This window comes from Lithobates pipiens, unplaced genomic scaffold, assembly GCF_037356315.1.
Source record: "Lithobates pipiens isolate NorthernLeopardFrog02 unplaced genomic scaffold, aLitPip1_a1.2 Scaffold_3, whole genome shotgun sequence".
Lineage (NCBI taxonomy): Eukaryota > Metazoa > Chordata > Amphibia > Anura > Ranidae > Lithobates > Lithobates pipiens.
In genome coordinates, this window is record NW_027507790.1 from 179,912,107 (window position 1) to 179,933,043 (window position 20,937).

Below are 20,937 nucleotides of genomic sequence, written 5' to 3' on the forward strand. Positions count from 1 at the left end.
AAGGGGTAAACCTTCCGGAGTAGTTAATGCAATTATATCAGTAAAAACTGACTCTATAATATGGCATTGAAAAAAAGCAGGCTGTCTGCTTTACATTTATAACTACTTTTAACAGTGTTACAAACAAGAAAACAGACACTTCTCCTAATGCCGTGTACACACGACCGGACTTTTCGACGGACTTGGTCCGGCAGACAATCCGACGGACTTTGCAGCTGAGGTCCCCTGGACTTTCAAACAAACGGACTTGGCCACACGCGATCACTCCAAAAGTCAGACGGATTCCAACGTGATGACGTAGAATAAGGAAGTTCATTAGCACACAGACAAACGGATTGTCTGCTAAAAGCCAAGTCCGGTGGACAAATTTGAAGCCAGTCTTATTTCTAGGTCCGCCGGACTTTTGGGAAGAAAAAGTCAGCTGGAGCCCACACACGATCGAGTTGTCCGACGGACTCTGATCTGCTGGACCAAGTTCGCCGGAAAGTCCGATCGTGTGTATGCGGCATTACAGTTACTTTGCTGACTTTACCAGCCAATATCTAGAAGCAGCCTGAAGAAAGAAACAAAATACAATAACCGTTATCCCAGTTTGTACATTTTAAAGCTATTTCTACCCCGTCCAAACCTGCTGCCCTAGGCACTGGCTTACAACCCCCCACAGCCCTGCATTGCAATGAATAGTAGACATGTTTGTTCCATGGTGTAAATATATACATATTATTAACATAAGGAGTACACTACTCTGAATATGGTTTTGCATTTAAATTAGTCTGATACTGTAAAGGTAAAGTTTATAGCTGTTTTCGGGAACTGAAACTTAGTTCTTCTTGGTATTGATGGTAAAGAGGCACTGAAAGGCAATCCATTGACAAAGCGGAGTTGTCTGTAGAAGAAATGAAAATGTATCTGTTCTTGATTCTTGGTGTGACCGGTGCACTCTTTACAGCAAATTGCAACACTCTGGAGGATGAAGGTAAGTTGTTTCTGTATGATTTTAGCTTTGTGCCATAACACCAAAGCGTCTTATTCCGTCTGTTGCTGCAGAAGGGGTCTCAATGCTTGAATAGTGGATAGATCTTGGAGCATAGGTGAAAAACATTAGAAGTGGGAAGTGATATCATTTATAGTCAAACTATAGTTTAAACAAAGCTAAACCTTTTACATTTTGGTGAACTAAATCCTTAATACTGATGAGAACTTTATCAGACTTTTTTTCTTATTTCATATACAATTTTTCAAACACAACAATTTTAAAAAGGCCAGAACTAAATAACATTCTTATAGTTTTCATATCTCATTTTTCTTCTAACTTTTTTTTTTGAGAGTGTCGATGACCATAATTAACTGTACATTGGAGACTGAAGTAGGAGATTGGTTTATGATTTTGTGGGCGCTACAGAGGTTTCTCTTAAAGCTGGCAAAAAGAGTTACAAAATATGCAATAGCAACCATGTACTACAGCTTTTCTCAACCTTTCTACAATGGAGGAACCCTTGAAAAAATGTTCAGGTCTCAGGGAACCTATATAAAAATTATTACCGTAAATCTGCAGACATTAGCAACACCACAATGGTGATCGATGGGTGAGGGGCCCACTTACACTTGTGGCCAGTGAAAAAACAGCCTGGTGACATTGATCAGTTTGAAGTTCTTTACATTAACCCCCTTAGAGACAGCCAACGTGGTTATTGGTGTCAGTGGTCTCTTAACAGAGAAAGGATAGGAAAAGCTCTGTTGGTTCCATACCACTATCTATGCCAAGTGGCATTGGTGTCAAAAATATTAAGACACCACCAGGCCGGAGATCAGTTCACTACTTACTGCTCAAGGACTCCTAGAAACCTTGGAGGAAGCCTAGGTTTCTAAGGAAGCTAGGCTGAGCTGATGTAGAAAAAGGACCTACCCTAATTGATAGTTTATATAAACACTGGTTGTTGGCAAATCTAAAGGAGAGCTTTCAAAGATTGTACCTTCTGACATTTCAGACATTGTACATGCATGGTCAGTTAAGAAGTCAGTTTCCCTCTGGCACCACTGAGAGAAGGTGGGGACTGAGGTAAAAAGAGGGCAAAGCCAGCAACATACATTACAATACGATGTGCAATATCCAATTTATCAACAACCATGTAGGATGAGAATCAACCATTTATTCATCTCACTTTCAATCTGGTAGACCTTCATGTCAAATAAATGTTTATGAATTTAAAGCAATAGAGTATTTAGGTTCCAAATGGTGCTGATGTGAGATCTAATGTGGAAGGGGAAAATTACGGTAATTAATCCAGGAGAATGCAATTGAAACAGTTTACTAAAAGAGAAGAAACGGTTCACTTAGAAAAGTGAATGCTCACTGAACTTTATAACAAAGAAGAAGAAATAGCTAAATTCACTTCAATTAACCGATCATTTGCTAGCACATTTGCCATTTTTTTTAAAATGATTTTCCTTGTGTAGAGTTGGGCATTTAAAGTAAACACATGTTCACCTTAATTTACTATCATTATCTTTGTTTAGGAACTGTAAACAGCCTCTCTTACTTTGCTAAATCTACCCATAAGTCTAGGAATAACGCAGTTAAAATGGATCTTTGCATGAAGTAAACTAGCAGGGAATGAGTTTAAGGAGAAGTACAGCCAAAGCTCATTTGGCTGTACTTTTCCTGTGAAACACAGGAGTGCAATCCATTCTGCACTCAAGTAACCTGTTTTCAGCAGACAGCTGGCTGAAGCCCGCTGTCAGCTGATGTCACAGAGCCAGTTCAGGCTAGGGAAAATTCACAATCGTATGGTCAGGATCCACCCACATGCCTGGACCGGGACCCGCTCAGCCTCTCAGCGAGCCACTGAGAGTCTGAGCTGGCCACTGCTGCCCCATCCACAGCCCAGTAAGTGTGTGTGTGTGTGGGGGGGGGGGGGGGGGCAGAGCAGAGAGCTGGTCACTGACAGTCACAGCTCTCTGCTCAGGGAGCTCTGAGAACGGAGTGATCAGCAGTGTTTGATTGCTCGGTTCTAAGTGTTAGAGCCAGTGTGGGACAGGGCAGCACTGCAGTCTATTACTGCATTATAAAAAAAATAGAACTTGTTAAACTTCTCCCCCATTCCTAATTTCTTAAGGAGAGTGTAATTACATTTCCCTGCACCCCATCAGGTCAACAGAGGAGCCCAGGAGATAAGCGCAGTGGAGGAACTTTTTCCGGGGGGCATGTACATCATTCCACCCCGCATGTAGCTCAGCTGCTCAATTAGTCCTGGCTGCTGCTGCCCACTGCCTTCCCTGGTGGAGTGATACTATGATTCTCAGCTCAGCTCCGCTTTGTATCACCAGAATTCAGGAATCCTGGCTTCGCTAATGTACACTCCCCGTCCAACATGAAAACCTGTCCCATGTTTCTGGCTCCCTTGAAGTATCTCCACATATGAAGTTCCTGCTGCGGTCTGCACACACCAACAGGAGAGGAGCAGTTCCAAACAGGGTCCAATTGGTTGAGTTTAGGTGGCGGTGGGGCTTGTGACTGTCTTCCTCCCACATGACGGTACACACTGATTCCTGCCGAATTACACATCCAATACTGAATCACAAAGTCCTCAAGTTGTATTATGGACTAGGAGCACTGGGATGGATATTCAATGATTTCCAACTGACAATTTACAGTCCAACCGACATCCATACTGTATCTGTCTGATCCCTCTATGTTCCATCTGTCAGGTCCAGCTGATTGTTCGGAAACTGTCCCTCTATGTAGCATCTTTACACTATCCACATCGTCCCTATATATCATCCATGCACCCCCCACGTCCCTCCTATATATCATCTGTACACGCTCCACATCCCTCATATATATCATCCATACACCCTACACATCCCCACCTATATATCATCTATACATGCTCAACATCCCCCCTATAAATCATCTATACATGCTCCACATCCCTCCTATATATCATCCATACACCCTCCACATCCCCCCTATATATCATCTTTACACCCGCCACATCCCCCTATATATCATCTATACACGCTCCACATCCTCTCTATATATCATCCACAAATGCTCCACATCCCCCCTATATGTTATGCTTTGGAGGCCAGAGGAGGCCCCCAGATCTCTCCATAAAGAGAACCTGTCATGGCTCATGCTATCACAAAGGATGTTGTTCATTTTGTTTCAAGGCAGGGCCAGTGATGGGGTCGAGGGTGGGGTTGAGGTGGGCCACATCAGGTAGGCTGTACAGGGCACCATGATTTCTAACAGTGGGCCTGCAGCCAGGCATGACACATGCCTGTTTTACCAATGTAGCTGCAAAAAAAAACTAAACTTCAGCTTTAAGGGTTCATTCAGACGGTGTAAGAGGCGGTGGCCAAGACCATACAGTGTTTTAACAGGACAGGTTCCACACAGAACAGGCCTCGCCATGGGCGAGCAAAGAAGTTGAGTGCACATACTTAGTGTCATGTCCAGAGGTTGTCTTTGGGAAATGGACATATGAGTGCTGCCAGCATTGCTGCAGAGGTTGAAGGGGTGGGGGGTTAGCCTGTCAGTGCTCAGGCCATACAACTTACACTGCATCAAATTGGTCTGCATGGCTGTTGTCTCAGAAGGAAGCCTCTTCTAAAGATGATGCACATGAAAGCCTGCAAACAGTTTGCTGAAGACAAGCAGACTAACATATGGACTACGGGAATCATGTCCTGGGGTCTGATGAGACCAAGATAAATTTATTTGTTTCAGATGGTGTCAAGCGTGTGTTACGGCAACCAGGTGAGGAGTACAAAGACAAATGTGTCTTGCCTACAGTCAAGCATGGTGGTGGGAGTGTCATGGTCTGGGGCTGCATGAGTGCTGCTGACACTGGGGAGCTACAGTTCATTGAGAGAACCATGAATGCCAACATGTACTGTGACATACTGAAGCAGAGCACGATCCCCTCCCTTCGGAAACTGGGCTGCAGGGCAGTATTTCATCATGATAACGACCCCAAACAATCTTCCATGACAACCACTGCTTTGCTAAAGAAGCTGAGGGTAAAGGTGATGGACTGGCCAAGCACCACCACCAGCTCTATGATGTTATCATGGAGGAGTAGAAGAGAACCTGTGAAGCTCTGGTGAATTTCATGCAGTGCTGGAAAATAATGGTGGCCACACAGAATATTGATACTTTGTGCCCAATTTGAACTTTTTCACTTAGGGGTGTACTCACTTCTGTTGCCAGCGGTTTAGACATTATTGGCTGTGTGTTGAGTTATTTTGAGGGGATGGCAAATTTACACTGTTATACAAGCTGTACACTCACTACTTTACATTGTAGCAAAGTGTCATTTCTTCAGTGTAGTCACATGAAACGATATAATAAAATATTTACAAAGCTGTGAGGTGTGTACTCACTTTTGTGAGATACTGTAGATTTGAACAAGTCCAATAATAAATGATTGGATTTCTGCTTCAAATTAATTTTTTTTCAAGCAGCAAAATAAACACTCTTGCCAAATAGCCTGAATAGGTCCTTATTAACATTTATGACTTGTCTTTGAAAAAAGAACATTTAACTTTTTGCTGGAATATAAGAATTAGGGTCTGTTTTTCATAGGGCACTAAAAACCTTTTAAACATGAAAAGAAAGGGGAAGCAAGTTTTTTTTACTATGTAAAAAACGTACGTACGTACACACGACCGGACTTTTTGACAGCAAAGGTCCGATGGAACAAGTCCGTTAGACAATTTGATCATGTGTGGGCTCCATCGGCCTTTGCTTGCCAAAAATCTGGCGGACTTTAGAAATAGAACATGTTTTAATTTTCCCGCCGGAACTCCGCCGGATCGAGAAATCCGTTTGTGTGTATGCTAATCTGACAGAAAAAAAACGACGCTAGGGCAGCTATTGGCTACTAGTTATGAACTTCCTTATTCTAGTCCGACTGTGTGTGTCCAAGTCCGTTCATTCAGAAAGTCCGCCGGAACTCCACCGAACGTTCATCGGGAAGACTGTTGGACTTAGTCTGTCGAAAAGTCCAGTCGTGTGTACGCGGCATTAGGCTTTGTGTATAACTATATATGCAGCACAAAAACGTGTATTTGACACTAACAGTAAGCATAAACCTTGCAGTGCATGTATAGCCAAAACTTTTGAAAAGCATAGGGATTAATATGGTTCTAGCTAACTTATTTTTTGACATCTATGTCCCTTTTGGGAAATTTCCCTTTACATCCTGTGCTGGAGATACAGCAACATAATGATAAGAGTTGTCACCAATACCAGAGTCCCTATTGAAAGTTTTCTCTTCATCTCCTGCTCTGGTGACAACTGCAGAATTTTGGATTTCCCTTCCCTTACTTTTTATTCCAGTGATAATGGACACCTGGACAAATAAGAATCTCCCCAGCCGGGACAAAGACGGCAATTAAAATCTAACATAAGATCTAATGCTTTCCTACTCTATCGTAAAGTAAGAAATATAAGTTTGGGCTATAGATACACTTTAAAACTGATCAGAAATGTATACTAAATAGCGGCTAATTGTGTTTGGACTTGAACTTTAATTGAATATATGATTGTATTATTAAAGGTTTGATTGAAATTGAGCACAGTTTCAACAGAAGCCTGCATAACAAGTAAGACATTTCATTGAATTTTCAATTTTTCAAAAGATCATTTAACAAGACTGCAATATCTTGACTGTGAAAAATTTTGCAATTTTGGTTTGTTTGTCCTGCTTCATATTTACAAGCCCCTTCCCTGCTCTCCACCCCGAAGAGAAGATCCCCCTATCTGCCTGCAGCTGCTGCCAGTGGGAGAGGAAAGGAAGAGTACACATGGGAGGTCCAAGAATCGTATTGGTCCAGCAGTGCACCAACACCTTTGCAGCCATTGTGCTACTTGCTTGGTGCTTGGTATGCTCCTGTACCTTTAAGAAGGGGTGGGCTCCCCTTCAGTCCACCTGCCCTCATTTATCCATCAGAATGCATGTGCCTCTACTGTGGGGGCACTCATATTTTAGTGTTAGGACCACAGATACCAGGGTGCCGTGACGAGGCTCTGTGGCTTTGCAAATGTGTGCAGACTAAACCCCCGTTTTGAACGCACTGTTAGACAGGTTCATTCGGTTGTCTGTGAGCTGGAGGTAAGTAGGCTTGGGTTTTTTCCTAGGCATTCCCCATGCCTTGGTTGTTGCCAGGAGGAAAGGAGCCTAGGAGAGTTAGCAAAACATCCTGTGTTCATGAGGCCTAAAGACGAATTTCTCCACAGTGCCTGCAGCTACAGAAGTCAAATGCCCCAGCACCTTCACCTAGGTACCACTCTCATAAGCTACAGGCAGTCCCCGGCTTATGAAAAAGATAAATTCTGTAACTTTGTTCTTAAGTTTAATTTATATGTAAATTGGAGTACATTTTTTAAGTGTACCTCCAGGCAAAAAGTTATTTCTTAAGTTTTGGATAGCATAGGGAAGGGTTAGCTGCATATGCAGTGATGTGGAATTGCTGACAGGTCCGCCCGACAGTAGGTGGTAGCATGCAGTGAGCAGCAAGATGGCCGCCCTGTCGTTTCTGGGACCTGCGTGACATCACACTGCCTCTGTTCTTAAGTATGTGTCGTATGTAAGTCGGAACGTTTGTAATTCGGGGCCTGCCTGTAACTACCGTATTTATCGACATATAACATGTATAGGCATATAACACGCACATTCATTTTACGAGGGAAGTTTCAGGAAAAGAAAAAAACTTAAGTTTTAAATAAGGAACTTTGAAGAAAAATATGGGTCAGTGCCCATATGCAGCATCATCAGTCTACATCAATGCAGCCTCACCATTGCCATCAATTCAGCAGCCTCACCATTGCCATCAGTGCAGTCTGATCGATGCCCATCTGGAGCCAAGAGGGGAGAGGGAGGGGGAGGGATGAGCGCCGACAGATTACATACAGTGAGAATCTCCTATGATAGAACAGTGGTCCAATGGTGGCCAAGGAGACAGGACTTCCTATTACAGAGGCCACCAAGTAAACAGGAGATTCTCACTGTATGTAATCTGATGGTGCTCGTTCTGCCCCCCTCCCTGTCCTCTCCGAGGCAGCTAAAATTTAAGTATCAGCGTATAACAAGCACATGCTATTTGCACCCAATATTCAGGGTGAAAAAGTGCATGTTATACGCCAATAAATATATAATTTTTTTTCCCTTAATGTTTTTTTAATGTGCTGTTTTTAACATTGGGGGTCCTGACTAATTATTTTTTTGATGTAAGATCTGCTTTATGAAAATGTAAAAACTTCAATGTTCATAGCCTTGCTACATAGTCACTTTCATTAACTTTACCTTTGTAATATTTCTCTGTATTTTGTTCAAAGTGATGCCAAGTCACGAGTCAAGCGAATCCTAGGAATGCCTGGTAAGCATGTGTGAGAATGTTTTTTAAATAACCTGATTAAAGTGCTATCCTTATTTTACATTTTCAGTGGCAATAGTCTACTGATTACTTAAAATGTCCATCACCAATCAAAAAGCCAAGTCCACGACATTTTCCATTAAAGTGTTTGATAGAGTATGTAAAGATTAGAACTGTGATCAGGTGCAAATGTTGTCAATATAACTATTGTGGAGATGCTTTCTGTCACATTTTAAGTGGTATGTTATTGCTCCAAAATAAGTTACAATATGCAGTATATAACCCATAGATACTAGTTCCTTCACAAAAAATAAATAAATGAACAGGACATATGAAGGTATGTAAGTTACCATAGCAGAGACAGCAAAACAGTACTAATATAGTATATATTGTATGTATTTAGTAATCCTTAAAAATGTGTGCAGTGCTAGTTTAGTTTTGCTGTCAGTGTTTTTCAACCTTTTTTCAATCAAGGCACCCTTTAAAATGATGGACAGTCTCAAGGCACCTCATTCTAAAATGTAAAAAAAAAACTATTGTAATAGTTTTTCATAACGCAGCAACATCCACACGTAGCACACTCAACATTAGAGGTGATTTATTCTTCCAAAACAAATACACTTTTGCAAGCTGGAACTGACTAGTATTCCAATGTTTCTCTTCTCCTTCAATTTCTTTCCAACAGTCAGATAATGTGACCCAGTGCCCTAGAGGGAGAGGGGCAGAGGAGGGTCAAACAAGGATACTGTGGAGTCAACAGACATGCTCCTTATAAACTGATGACATCATTGGATGTTAGGATGCCAGTGTCTAGAAAGTCGTAATGGTGCACAATGAAAACCCATGGCTTTGTGTAACTAACACAGTGGTCATCAACCCTGTCCTCAGGGCCCACTAACAGGCCAGGTTTTATATATTACCTTGGGAAGATGCAGACTAGAATACTGCAATCACTGAGCAGCAAATTATATCACCTGTGATGTGTTTCAGTTATCTTGCAAACCTGGCCTGTTAGTGGGCCCTGAGGACAGGGTTGATGACCTCTGAACTAAAAGGCAAGCTTCATCCACCTGCTGGCTTTTATACATTTTTTTAAGGTTGAATATATATTTATTTAGTTTTCATAGCAAAATACAAAATATAACATTGTGGAGGAAAGGGGGATGAGGATACAAAATAAAGATGGTTAAGGGTAAGGGATAAAGGAAGGGGGGGAGGTGTTCACATGCTATCTCCTGTACCATTAAACATTTAACAATTATACATCTTTATAAAGCTTTTCTGTAGTATATTGCATTCCATATCCATCCACATGGTATCATCTATCTCCGGACACCACCTGGGAAATCTACTCGGTTCAACAAGTAAATCCATATAGGGAGGTGCAAGACTGGTATAGGGTGGGGCAAGGAGGTAAAGATAGGATAGGTTTAAGGGGGGGAATAGGTGAGGGTGGTAAAAAAAAGGGGGGGGGGTACTCAGCATAAGCAGTTTTATAAAAGTTCAGCAGTTATACTCCATCCTAAGGTACAATGAGAAACTCAAGGTTTGAGATTGTGTGACAATCTGTCCCTTGACATTTCATAATAGTGGGGCCCCTTTCTTATGCAGATATGCTGCCGAGAAAGGGGTCTGATGAGGAATGAAGAAGCCAAGGGTACCACGGGCCTACATATTTTCTACAGGTGTCAGTTTGTTTTGCTTGTAGTTCCTCCATGAGCATAATATCATTCATGGAGTCTATCTACCTAGTAATTGGAGGGGTAGTATCTACTTTCCAAAATTGAGATATAGTATGTTGGGCTACTGACAAGAAAAATCTAAGAAGATTCTTTTTATAGGAACCTAGCGGTCCTGGGAGCATGGAAAGCAACGCAATTTGTGGCGAAGGTATCATGGAGACACTGTATAAATCATTGTAAATACTAAATACCTTGTCCCAGAAGTGGCAAACCCAGTCACAGTCCCACCACACATGTTTGTACGTTCCCTCTCCTTCGTGACAATGCCAACATCTGCCCGTAGTACCCGGATACATCTTGTTCACCGAGACTGGATCTCTATACCATCGTGCTAGCAATTTGTAGTTTTTCTCTTGTGCGAACCCGGATATGGAAGATTTGTGTGTAATTATAAATGAGGTATTCCATTGTGCCGGAAAGACCTCTAATCCCAGGCCTCTTGACCATTTTTGTGTGAAATTAGGTAGAGTGTTATACATGTGTGATTGTATGTCCCTGTAAATCAAGGATATTCGGATGTTTAGGTGTCCGAGAGAGACTACACATATGCTCAAAGGAAGTGAGAGGTCTATGGGCATGTCCTGAAAAGTGAAGTGTCTTACAGTATTGTGTTAGAGTTAGCATGGATAGATAGTCTATTGAGGAGGATGAGTGAGCGGTCTGTTGGGGGTAGAATTGGCCTGTGAAGGGCTGGATATATTGTCTGGCTGTGGGCCATTGTTCCCTAGAGTATGGACCGCATTGCCCTCTGGTGTTGTACACTGGGAGCTCTGGGTTGTCAAACAGAGATGTTAGAGGGCTAGGGTCTGTGGAGAGTGAGAGGGCGGACCGTTTATGGTACCAGATGCACAATGCCGCCACCGTCAGTGGGGATATGTTTTTTATAGATCAGAATTTTCTATTGTACCCCCAAAGAAGAGCCCTAAGGTCCACTTGAGCCATATCCTGTTCTATAGTTGTAGCTGGCTTAGTTAGGGGACGTGGGAACCACTCAAGGAGCCTCGAGATTACTGTTGATATGTGATATAGTTGGAAGTCTGGGAGGCCTATGCCCCCTCTACTTTTAGGAGCACAGAGTATTCTATGTTTAAGTCTAGAGGGGTGGTTTTGCCAGATGAACTTAACCTCTAAGGAGCGAATCGTGTGAAAGAAGGTGGTTGGGAGGATTATGGGCAACGTTTGAAACAGATACAGCAACTTCAGGAGGATATCCATTTTAAGAACATACATACGTCCCCACCAGGACAGTTTGAGATGGTGACATGATTCTAGCGAATGTCGGATTTTCACCAACAAAGGGCCATAATTCAAGGCATAAGTGTCCCGTATATTTCTGGGAATCTCTGTCCCCAAGTATTTAATCGAATGTGGCTGCCATTGAAATGGGAGCCGTTTTTTAAGAAGGGACAATGTGTTTGGGTTCAGGGATATGTTCAGAGCCTCCGTTTTAGTAATATTTAGTTTGAAATTGCTGTGTGCTCCAAAGCGGTCCAGCTCCTGAAGTAAGGCGGGGATACTAATTTGTGGTTGCGTGATATAGAAGAGTAAGTCATCAGCGTATAATGATAGTTTGCAGTGGGCCGAGGGTGTAGGAATCCCATGTATGGTATTGTTGCTGCGGATAGCTTGGGCGAGATGTTCAACTGTAAGCGCAAATAACAAGGGTGACAATGGGCACCCCTGTCTTTTACCGTTTCTGATTTTAACTTGTTCTGAGGTCTCCCCATTGGCTGTTACTTTAGCTGAGGGGTTAGTGTAAAGGGACATAATTTTAGCCAGCATTTTTGGTCCCAGACCTATCTGATGAAGTGATGCATAGAGAAAAGGCCAGCTCACTCTATCAAACGCCTTCTCAGCGTTGCATGCTAGAAGGTAGGTGGGTATGTCGTGTTGTTGAGCATAGGAAATGAGGTGTAGGGTCTTTGTAGTGTTATCACGGGCTTCTCGCTTTGGTATAAAACCCACCTGGTCGCCATGAATGAGGGATGGGAGTAATGGAGCTGGGCGAGTGGCTATGATTTTAGACAATAACTTGAGGTCAACATTCAATAGTGAGATTGGCCTGTAGTTGCTACACAGGTAGTGGTCCTTTCCTGGCTTGGGTAGCACCACAATCTGGGCTTGGAAGATTTGAGGAGATAAAGAGTGTGTGTCATCTATCTCTTCAAAGGCACGAGCCATTATAGGGGCCAGTTGTTGTGCGAATGTTTTGAAAAATTGAGGAGTATAGCCGTCTGGGCCCGGGCTCTTACCAGCCTTAAGTGTCTTGATTGCCATTAAAAAGTCAGATGTAGTGATGGGGAATTCTAAGTTTTCAGCTTCTGTAGAGGGGATGGTTGGGAGAGCTGTGTCTTGGATGTATTGATGTAGGTCTGTAGAGACCGGAGCTTGTTGTAAGCCATGTGCACCACAAGGTGGAAGGTTATAGAGAGTAGAGTAATAATTCCTAAATTCTGCGACTATCTCAGAGTTTTTGTGTTTTTTTCTGTTTGGTCGAGGACACTATATAAGGTATATTTTGTCTTTGTTGTCTGGGGTGTAGAACCCTAGCCAGGTGCTCCACTTATTTGCTTGTGAATAGTGTGTATGGCGGCCTTTGTTCCGAGTGGAGAGTGCTTTATCTGTGAACAGTCGTAGTAAGTCACGGCGAGCATTTGATAGTTCCGCTAACGTTTTTGGGTCAAGGGTTTGCTTGTGTGTTGCCTCCAGTGTACCTATCAGCCGAAATAGGCGTTTTACGTCCTCCATGCGTGCTTTTTTTAATCTGGAGATGTGTTGGATAAAGATCCCTCTAAGGCTTTTATACAATTTTTGATACATTTTTAGGCATTTTGCCAGATTGGGGCTGCTCTTTTAATTCTGACTCGATTTGCGAGTGTAGTTATCATGCTTCTAAATTGGGTGGGTATGTTATTGATTTTAAGATTAAGTAGGGCAAGATATGGTGTTGGTTTGATAATATAACCAGTTATAGTAGATGAAATAAGAACAAATACTGCATATCAGAAGCTACGTAATTTTTTACAATCATAGTAATGCCTCAGATATCAGCAAGGAACACTTCTGAATTATTTTTTTTTTTTAACTTGTTCCTCTACTTTATATATATTTTTTGGTGTTGCTAGTGTTTAAAAGGGTTGTAAAGGTAAATGTTTTTTCACCTTAATGCATTCTATGCATTAAGGTGAAAAAACATCTCACACTGCCGGCGCCCCCAGTCCCCCCGTTTTACTTACCTGACCCCTCGAAAATCCCGCGCTCGCCCCCGCCGTCCTCTTCGCCGCTCAGCCTGGCCGCTGATTGGCTGGAGTGGATGGATTGAAAGCAGCGCAGCCATTGGCTCGCGCTGCTGTCAATCACATCCAATGACGCAGCGCGCCGGGGGGCGGGGCCTTGTGATACAGCGAGCGGCTATAGCCGCCGGCTGTATCACGGGAGCGCGCCCGCAGTGCTTCTCACCAATGCGAGGGAGCTCGCATTAACGTGAGAAGCACCTGCGGGAGGAAGCAGAGACAGCCGCCGAGGGACCCCAGAAGAGCAGGTTCGGGGCCACTCTGTGCAAAACGAGCTGCACAGTGGAGGTAAGTATGACATGTTTGTTATTTTAAAAAAATAAAAAAATTTACTTTACAACCCCTTTAATATCCCATGCCAGCTTTTAATTGCTATTTTTGTTTATTGTTTTCAGAAACAGAAATTATCAGAAACGATGGCACCAGACTGTCTGTCAGTTTTCAGAACAATCCATACAAAAGAGTTCCAAAGGACGTAAGAAAACTTCTCCACAGCGAATGGTTGAGCAAGTTTGTGCCAGGGGTGTACACGGTGGTGTTCTCTTTGTCCCTCCCTTTGAATATTGTAGTCGTTTTGATATTCCTAATTAAGATCAAAATTAAAAAGCCGGCAGTGGTGTACATGCTAAATCTGGCAATTGCTGATTTGCTATTTGTTTGTATGATGCCTTTTAACATGGTGTATAGATTTTCCGGTAATAACTGGCGGGCTGGAGATGTGATGTGCCATACCGTCATTGCAGGATTTTATTTCAACATGTATTGCTCTATCCTGCTTATTACAAGTATGAGCGTGGACAAGTTCTTAGCTGTCATTTACCCAATACAGTCCCTTGCCTGGCGTACTTTGACCAGGGCATGGATAGTATGTTTCTTTATCTGGATGGTATCCATAGCCAGCACTGTGCCACTTCTTATAACTCAGCAAATCTTCTACATTAAGAACTTGGATATCACCACTTGCCATGATGTGCAAGATCACAAGAAATTGGGCAGCTTCTATCTGTACTATTTCAGCTTTTTTACTGCACTTTTCTTTTTCGTACCTCTTATCGTCACAGTTTTTTGTTATGCTGCAACCATCAAGAGATTAAGTTCTTCACAATTGGGTAACACTGATAGGAAAAAACAAGCTGTTGTTTTAGCCATTATTGTGCTTAGTATTTTTATCCTTTGTTTTGGGCCAGCAAATATCATCTTTTTTGTTCATAATATCCTTGTTAATAGTACATCTGCTACTAACCTGTATTTAGCTTACTTAGTATGCACTGCCATTAGCAGCATCAGTACCACGCTTAATCCTCTCTTGTATTTCGTTGCGTCACCAAAGTTGCAGAGTATTCTGCTTTGCAAAAAAGATCCTGATGAACAGCAACCAAGTGTAAAGGCATAAAGAGACATCATTTTGTTTAGCTGTGAAAGGCTAGTCATCCATTGGTCTTTGAGGACTGCTGGTCTTTGAGTCTTTCCATAGGAATTCCACAATTTGCCATCCTGTTGCAGTCATTACATAGCTAACCAAAGCATTCCTAAAGGTTAATTTCACCTTTTGTGGCAGAATTTCACTTTTCTGTGTTTTCTGCCCATGACATCTCAGTGTTCATATCTCCTACTTAATATCCATGGCAGCTTTATACTTTCACCTTTCAGTTTTCTACAAATATATGCAATATATGCATTCTGAGACCATCGCTTCCTGTACCATCATGTGGCCTGCCAGGAAACTCAGTGGCGGCTGGTGCCACTGTACCCATCAAACACTGCCACTGTGCCATCAAACGCTGCCACTGTGCCCATCAAACGCTGCCAGTGTGCCAAACGCTACCAATGTGCCATCAAACACTGCCAGTGTGCCCATCAAACACTGCCACTGTGTCCCTCATATGCTTCCAGTGTGACCATTAAATGCTGCCAATGTGCCCATCAAATGCTGCCAGTGTCCCCCCGCACATAGATCGCGGGACACCCCGCTAACACCCCCCTGCGGATAGATCGCAGGACACCCCGCTCACACCCACCCCCGCGGATAGATCGCGGGACACCCCTCTTACCCCGACTCCTCCGCGGATGGATCGCAGGACACCCTGTGAAGGAGGACTGGCGCTTACTGAGTGTCCTCTTCTCCAGCGTCTCCTCTCCAGTCAGCTTCCTCCGCTCTGTCCCGCTTCTGCCAAAGCGCTGAGCATCCAAAGGGACGCCTGGCGCTTTGGCCAATCATTAAATAGGTTTCAGTGACGTGCCTCTAGATTGGCAGGGAGGCAATACGGTGTGAAAATAGTGAATATTCATTTGCTTTGGTCACACAATTGGGTGGGATCAGGGCTCACTCTCTGCACCCCAAGCCCATCCTTTTTTGAAGCCTATTAGAGCCTCTGGCTCTAATCAGGTGCTTCAAAAATATACACCCCCTCCTGCCCCATAGGAGTCCATGCATCCGGCATCCTGAAAGGGGCCGGGCGCATGGATAGTGAAATGGCAGCAGGGACGGGGGGGGGTTGCGGCTCCCGTGCGCCCACAATGCACGGGCCGCCACTGAGGAATCTTCATATCCCATCATAAACTGCCTTGCTGCATCACAGATTTGGGGTGTGTTTTACCTCTCTGGACCACACCTCTCTCATCGCTATACCACCCACTTTTCTACTTCTTCCTTTAGGATCTCCATACACTGTACAAACTGATTGTACAGTCTCCTTTAGATCTACCATCAGCTATTAGTCATAGTGGAATGGGATCGCCGATAGCACAAAATGTATACTTTATATAAGTACATGTGAGAAGAAGATGGAAACGCTTATCTGTCATTGTTCTTGTGTAAACACATCAATTTCACTTTTCAGGCCAAATTCACATCTAGTGAGAGCATGTGTTTTTTTGCATGTTTTTCCCTCAACCTGAATATGGAGTGCCCTACACATGACAAATGTGTGCATTTTGCTAAGTTTATTTAACATTTTTGCAAACAAAAAAATGTGTGTTTGCGCCTGCATTTGGGGTCCATTTAACAACTAGAAGTAACAAAGTGTGACTAGTTAATTATAGGTGTATAAAGGTGTCCAACACTATACAATCTGATTGTACAATCTCCTTTACATTTATCCAAACTATATAATAGGAGCACACATCTATCTATGCAATCACTCTGTATCCAATCAGGCAGGCCTTTGCACTACATAGATGATGGTAGATCTAAAATAGATTGTACAATCCGACTGTATAGTGCATGGTGAGCTTTACAGACTCCCAGCACACACTTTTCCTGTTTTCAATACTACAGCTCTGCTCCACATAGGCTGTTATGTGATTGCTACGCTTTGCCAAATGAATGATCTATGCAAGAAAATAATAAGGAACAAAACGGGGAAGACCCTGGCTGTGTATTGAGGGAGAGCAGTGCTTAGGCCCCTTTCACACCAAGGCGGTTTTCAGGTGCTACAGCGCTAAAAATAGCGCCTGTGTAGCGCCTGAAAAAAAAGGCCCCTTTTACTCCAGTGTGAAAGCCGGAGGGCTTTCACACTGGAGCGGTGCGCTGGCAGGACGGTGAAAAAAGTCCTGCTAGCTGCATCTTTGGAGCGGTGAAGGAGCGGTGTATTCACCGCTCCTACCCATTGAAATCAATGGTGCAGCGTGGCTATACCGCCGGCAAAGCGCCGCTGCAGCGGCACTTTGCGGGTGGTTTTAACCCTTTTTCGGCCGCTAGCGGCTGCATACCGCCGCTAAAATGATAGTAAAGCGGCGCTAAAAATAGCGGCGCTTTACCGCCGACGCCCGTACCGCCCCAGTGTGAAAGGGGCCTTACTGACAGAGTCTGCATGTGAGTACAGAGGTGGGCAGGAGAAATCTCCTGGGGGGGGAGGACAGGTGTAGGGTGTGTTAATGAGGTCAGCTGCTGAGCTACTTTCTGAGTCTTAACTGATTTCCCGCCCCAAATACTAGGAAGTAATGGAGGGGTTTTCTATAGGAAACAGTGGTGGCTGAGGTAAGATATGCTCTAGAATACTGTATATAGAATTTCTTTTTTTTCAACAGAGCTACATTAACCTCCCTGGCGGTATTCCCAAGTCTGGCTCGCGGTGGAATTTCAGAACCAAAAGCGGTAACCCTAAGCCAGACTCGGGATCGCATCGCAGGATCCAGGAAGAGCTTACTTACCTTGTCCCCTGGATCCAGTGATGTCCCTCAGCTGTACAAGCGGCTCATCCTCCGCTTGATTTATCACTGAGCCGGGCTCCATTCCCTGTGAGAGTTGCGACGCACGGTGGCGAAGAAGGGTGCCAAATTCAAAAAGTGAAACACACACATTACATACAATTTTATGTTATCTTACAGATGACATAGCTGTATGAAATTATTTCACATCCCTTTTGTCCCTAGTGGTTTGTCCAGTGTCCTGCATGCAGTTTTATATTATAAATACTGTTCTTTCTGCCTGGAAACTGGAGATTGTCCATAGCAACCAAAACCATCCCTTTACATCAAAAGTGGTTTTAGACCAGCTAGAAAACAGCGATAATAAATTAGAATCACCCGCAGAATTGAGCGATAGCGATTTGTGGGGAGATCCGTCATCAAACACTGAAAGTAATGACAGTGACAATTCTGCAACTGAGCAAATTTCAGTGTTTTCTGATTTGATTACATTATTGAATCATTTTTATTATTATTATATTATTATTTGGTATAATTATTTATAGTTATTTATTATATTATCATTTATGATTTCATTTTTCAAACTTTATCATACCCAGGATGTCGGCTAGACTCTGGTTTGGACAGATTTAAGTGAGTTATTCCTAAGAATTGCAGGACTACAATATAAAACACAAAATTTCCATGCAAAACATTGTACCGCTTTCAGCACCAAATATCTGAAATAATCATACTGCCAGGGAGGTTAATGGCATATTGGTACACTGGGAACCTGTAATTTAGAAAAAAAGGTGAACTTAGCCTTTAAATATAGGGACTCTAGTACCAACAGAAAATGCAGCAGGTGGGCAGCACTCTAAACTCAGCTGTAACACTGAGTAACACTCCCTTAACCAGCAGTAGTACATGGCCATGAACAAAGATCTGTTTGCTTCACCACTGACTTCATAAAAGATACTGGGGGTTATTTACTAAAACTAGAGTGTGCAAAATCTGGTGCAGCTCTGCAAAGAAACCAATCAGCTTCCAGGTATAATTGAACAAGCTGAAGTTAGAAGCTGATTGGTTACCATGTACAGCTGCACCAGATTCTGGGTGTACCAGTTTTAGTAAATCTTGCCCACTGTTAGGACTAAAACATGTAGATGTGACCAAACAGATTTGCAAAAAACAAGTTTTCAATTGGATTGCACTGTTTCACCCATTGACGATATATAAAAAAAAAAGATAATTTTGTAATCTTTAACCATGCAAAAGTTAAACATTTTTGGTTTGATTCTCTTGTTTTGCTGTGAATGCCCTGGCCCAGCCATACCACACTAAGTCAGCCCATATAGAGCAGTGAAGAGCACCATTTTAGATCCACATTCTTTAAAGTGGTTGTAAAGCCAATTGTCATGTCCCTACAATACACTCTGTTAGATAATATCATGTGCGCCACTGTATGTCCTTTATTTAAAAAAAAAATCTGATTTCTACCTTATATCAGAGTGTTTCCCGGCATTCATTTGACTCCTCGGCTCTCACATCTGCCAGTCTGATATCTATAGTGGGAGGGACCGAGTACTCTGGCTGACGTCAGCCGGGAGGAGGGAAGGAGAGGAGGAGAGAGCTGAGGTGTCATGTGAGCGCCAACAGATGCTCTGATATAAGGTAGAAATTGCCTTTTTTAAAAAAAAAAAATAAGATATACAGTGGCGCACATGTTACACTGTGTACTTTGATCCTTATACTGTTTATTGAACCTGTCTGGATGATTTACTGAACATATTCATATCTTAAAGACGGTCATAGATGGTTCAAATCTTGACTGGTTCAGCAGGAACAGGCCGAAATTCCAACCATGCATGCGCAGGCTCAATATACCCAAGTTGATCGCTCGATCAGCTTGGGTACAACCAGCCTGTTGGATTTTGGAGCGATTATTGCTTGCTATTATTATAGTCAGTACAGGAATCACTGCCTGCAGGCAGCAGAAATTGTGGTGGGAGATGATCAGCAGACAGGCAGCACGTATTGGATTGTAAAAAATAACTATTGTTTGTAATAATTATTGTGTGTATTACTGTTATAATGCTGATATTATAAAATGAATTTTGTGATTACAGAACATAGTTTATTAAAACTATTTTGTGTCCATTTATCATCCAGATTTGTGATGTGTATATAGAGTGCTACATATATGTTATACTAAGTTATATAGACAAATATCAAGCAAATTAGTGACAATTAGATGCAAAGCAGGCTGCTTTGTCTCTACGACGGTTTTACAGCATTTTTGTGAACCCTGCACTGGGCAGATTTGTAAAATTCTGAGACATATTTGTCACTTAAGATGAGACAAATTTTCACTTTAAACACACATTGGGGTTAATTTACTAAAGACAAATAGGCTGTTTACTTTGCAGGGGAATTTTCCTTAAACGTACTGAATGAGGTGAAGCTATGCTGACTTCTATCATCCAACCGTTTTCCCTTGCGCGTAATTAGGTATTCTTTGCAAAGTGTCATTTTTATCATATACCGAAAGCTAACAGAAAATTCTCTTTCGCAAGGAAAAGTGAACAACCGTTTTGCCTTTAATAACTCAACTCCAATATGAAGAAATGGTCAGGGTCAGGTTTCATTGTGCCAGTGGTACTTTAGAGCAGCTGAGGGAGGAATTTGACTCAAGCTGTAACCTTGTAGTAAATTTGTCTCACTGCTCCTATTGAGCATTGCCTCGCTGTGCAAATGAATCGATAAGTGCCCCCCATAGTATCTTATCTTAACATTCTTTTCATTACTCTTTTACAGTGGTGTGGGCAATAAATACAAATGTATGTAGCTGTTTATATTTTACATAGCTGTGTCACTAATCAGTTTAATAAAATAAAATATGAGTTTAAACATTGGTTGTGTGGTGGTTTTTAATTATTGTATGCACAATATTAGTTTTTTAAAGCCTTATGCAAATACAGTGTCAGAAACCATGAATCAGACCGAGACAGAAGTACAATTAAATTTGTTGTTTAATAATAAAAATAAAAAGGTAAATAGAGTAAGTGTAGTCAAAGCATAGCCAGAGTTCAGTAACCGGATCGGGTAATCAGCCAAGCCAGAAGTCAGGGATCCAAGTGGAACAGCAAGCAGGCAAAGGTGCCAGAAGGGATGTCAGCAAAGCCAGTCTTTAAACAGGAATGTAGGAGATGATTTCTTGTGATGTGACCAAGGCGAAGGCAGAGATGAAGTGAGCTGGACAGCTTTAAGTAGGCAGGTCAGACCAGCATGATCAGGAACAGCTGGGTAACTGTGGAGAGAGATGAGAGCTGGCAATTAGCCAACAGCTGAGTGGCCAACTCAGAGAAGGAAGGGCTGAGCCAGCCCTGACA

At 42.6% G+C, this 20,937-nt stretch overlaps 1 protein-coding gene across 1 annotated transcript; it reads left to right on the forward strand.

Annotated features, from left to right (window-relative positions):
* Positions 1-829: 829 nt before the first annotated feature.
* On the forward strand, positions 830-20,443 carry LOC143940811 (proteinase-activated receptor 1-like). The gene is made up of 4 exons (XM_077462569.1): positions 830-976; positions 6,567-6,612; positions 8,345-8,385; positions 13,813-20,443. Exons 1-4 carry the CDS (start codon positions 898-900, stop codon positions 14,808-14,810), a joined length of 1,164 nt encoding a protein of 387 aa, XP_077318695.1. The 5' UTR covers positions 830-897; the 3' UTR covers positions 14,811-20,443.
* The last annotated feature ends 494 nt before the right edge of the window (positions 20,444-20,937 follow it).

Bases quoted from the DNA above. Each gene is read 5' to 3' on its own strand.
- LOC143940811 (XM_077462569.1), top strand. From the start codon at position 898: ATGAAAATGTATCTGTTCTTGATTCTTGGTGTGACCGGTGCACTCTTT. The intron at 6,613-8,344 runs GTAAGACATTTC...TTTTGTTCAAAG, and splicing joins AACAGAAGCCTGCATAACAA to TGATGCCAAGTCACGAGTCA. The intron at 8,386-13,812 runs GTAAGCATGTGT...TATTGTTTTCAG, and splicing joins GCGAATCCTAGGAATGCCTG to AAACAGAAATTATCAGAAAC.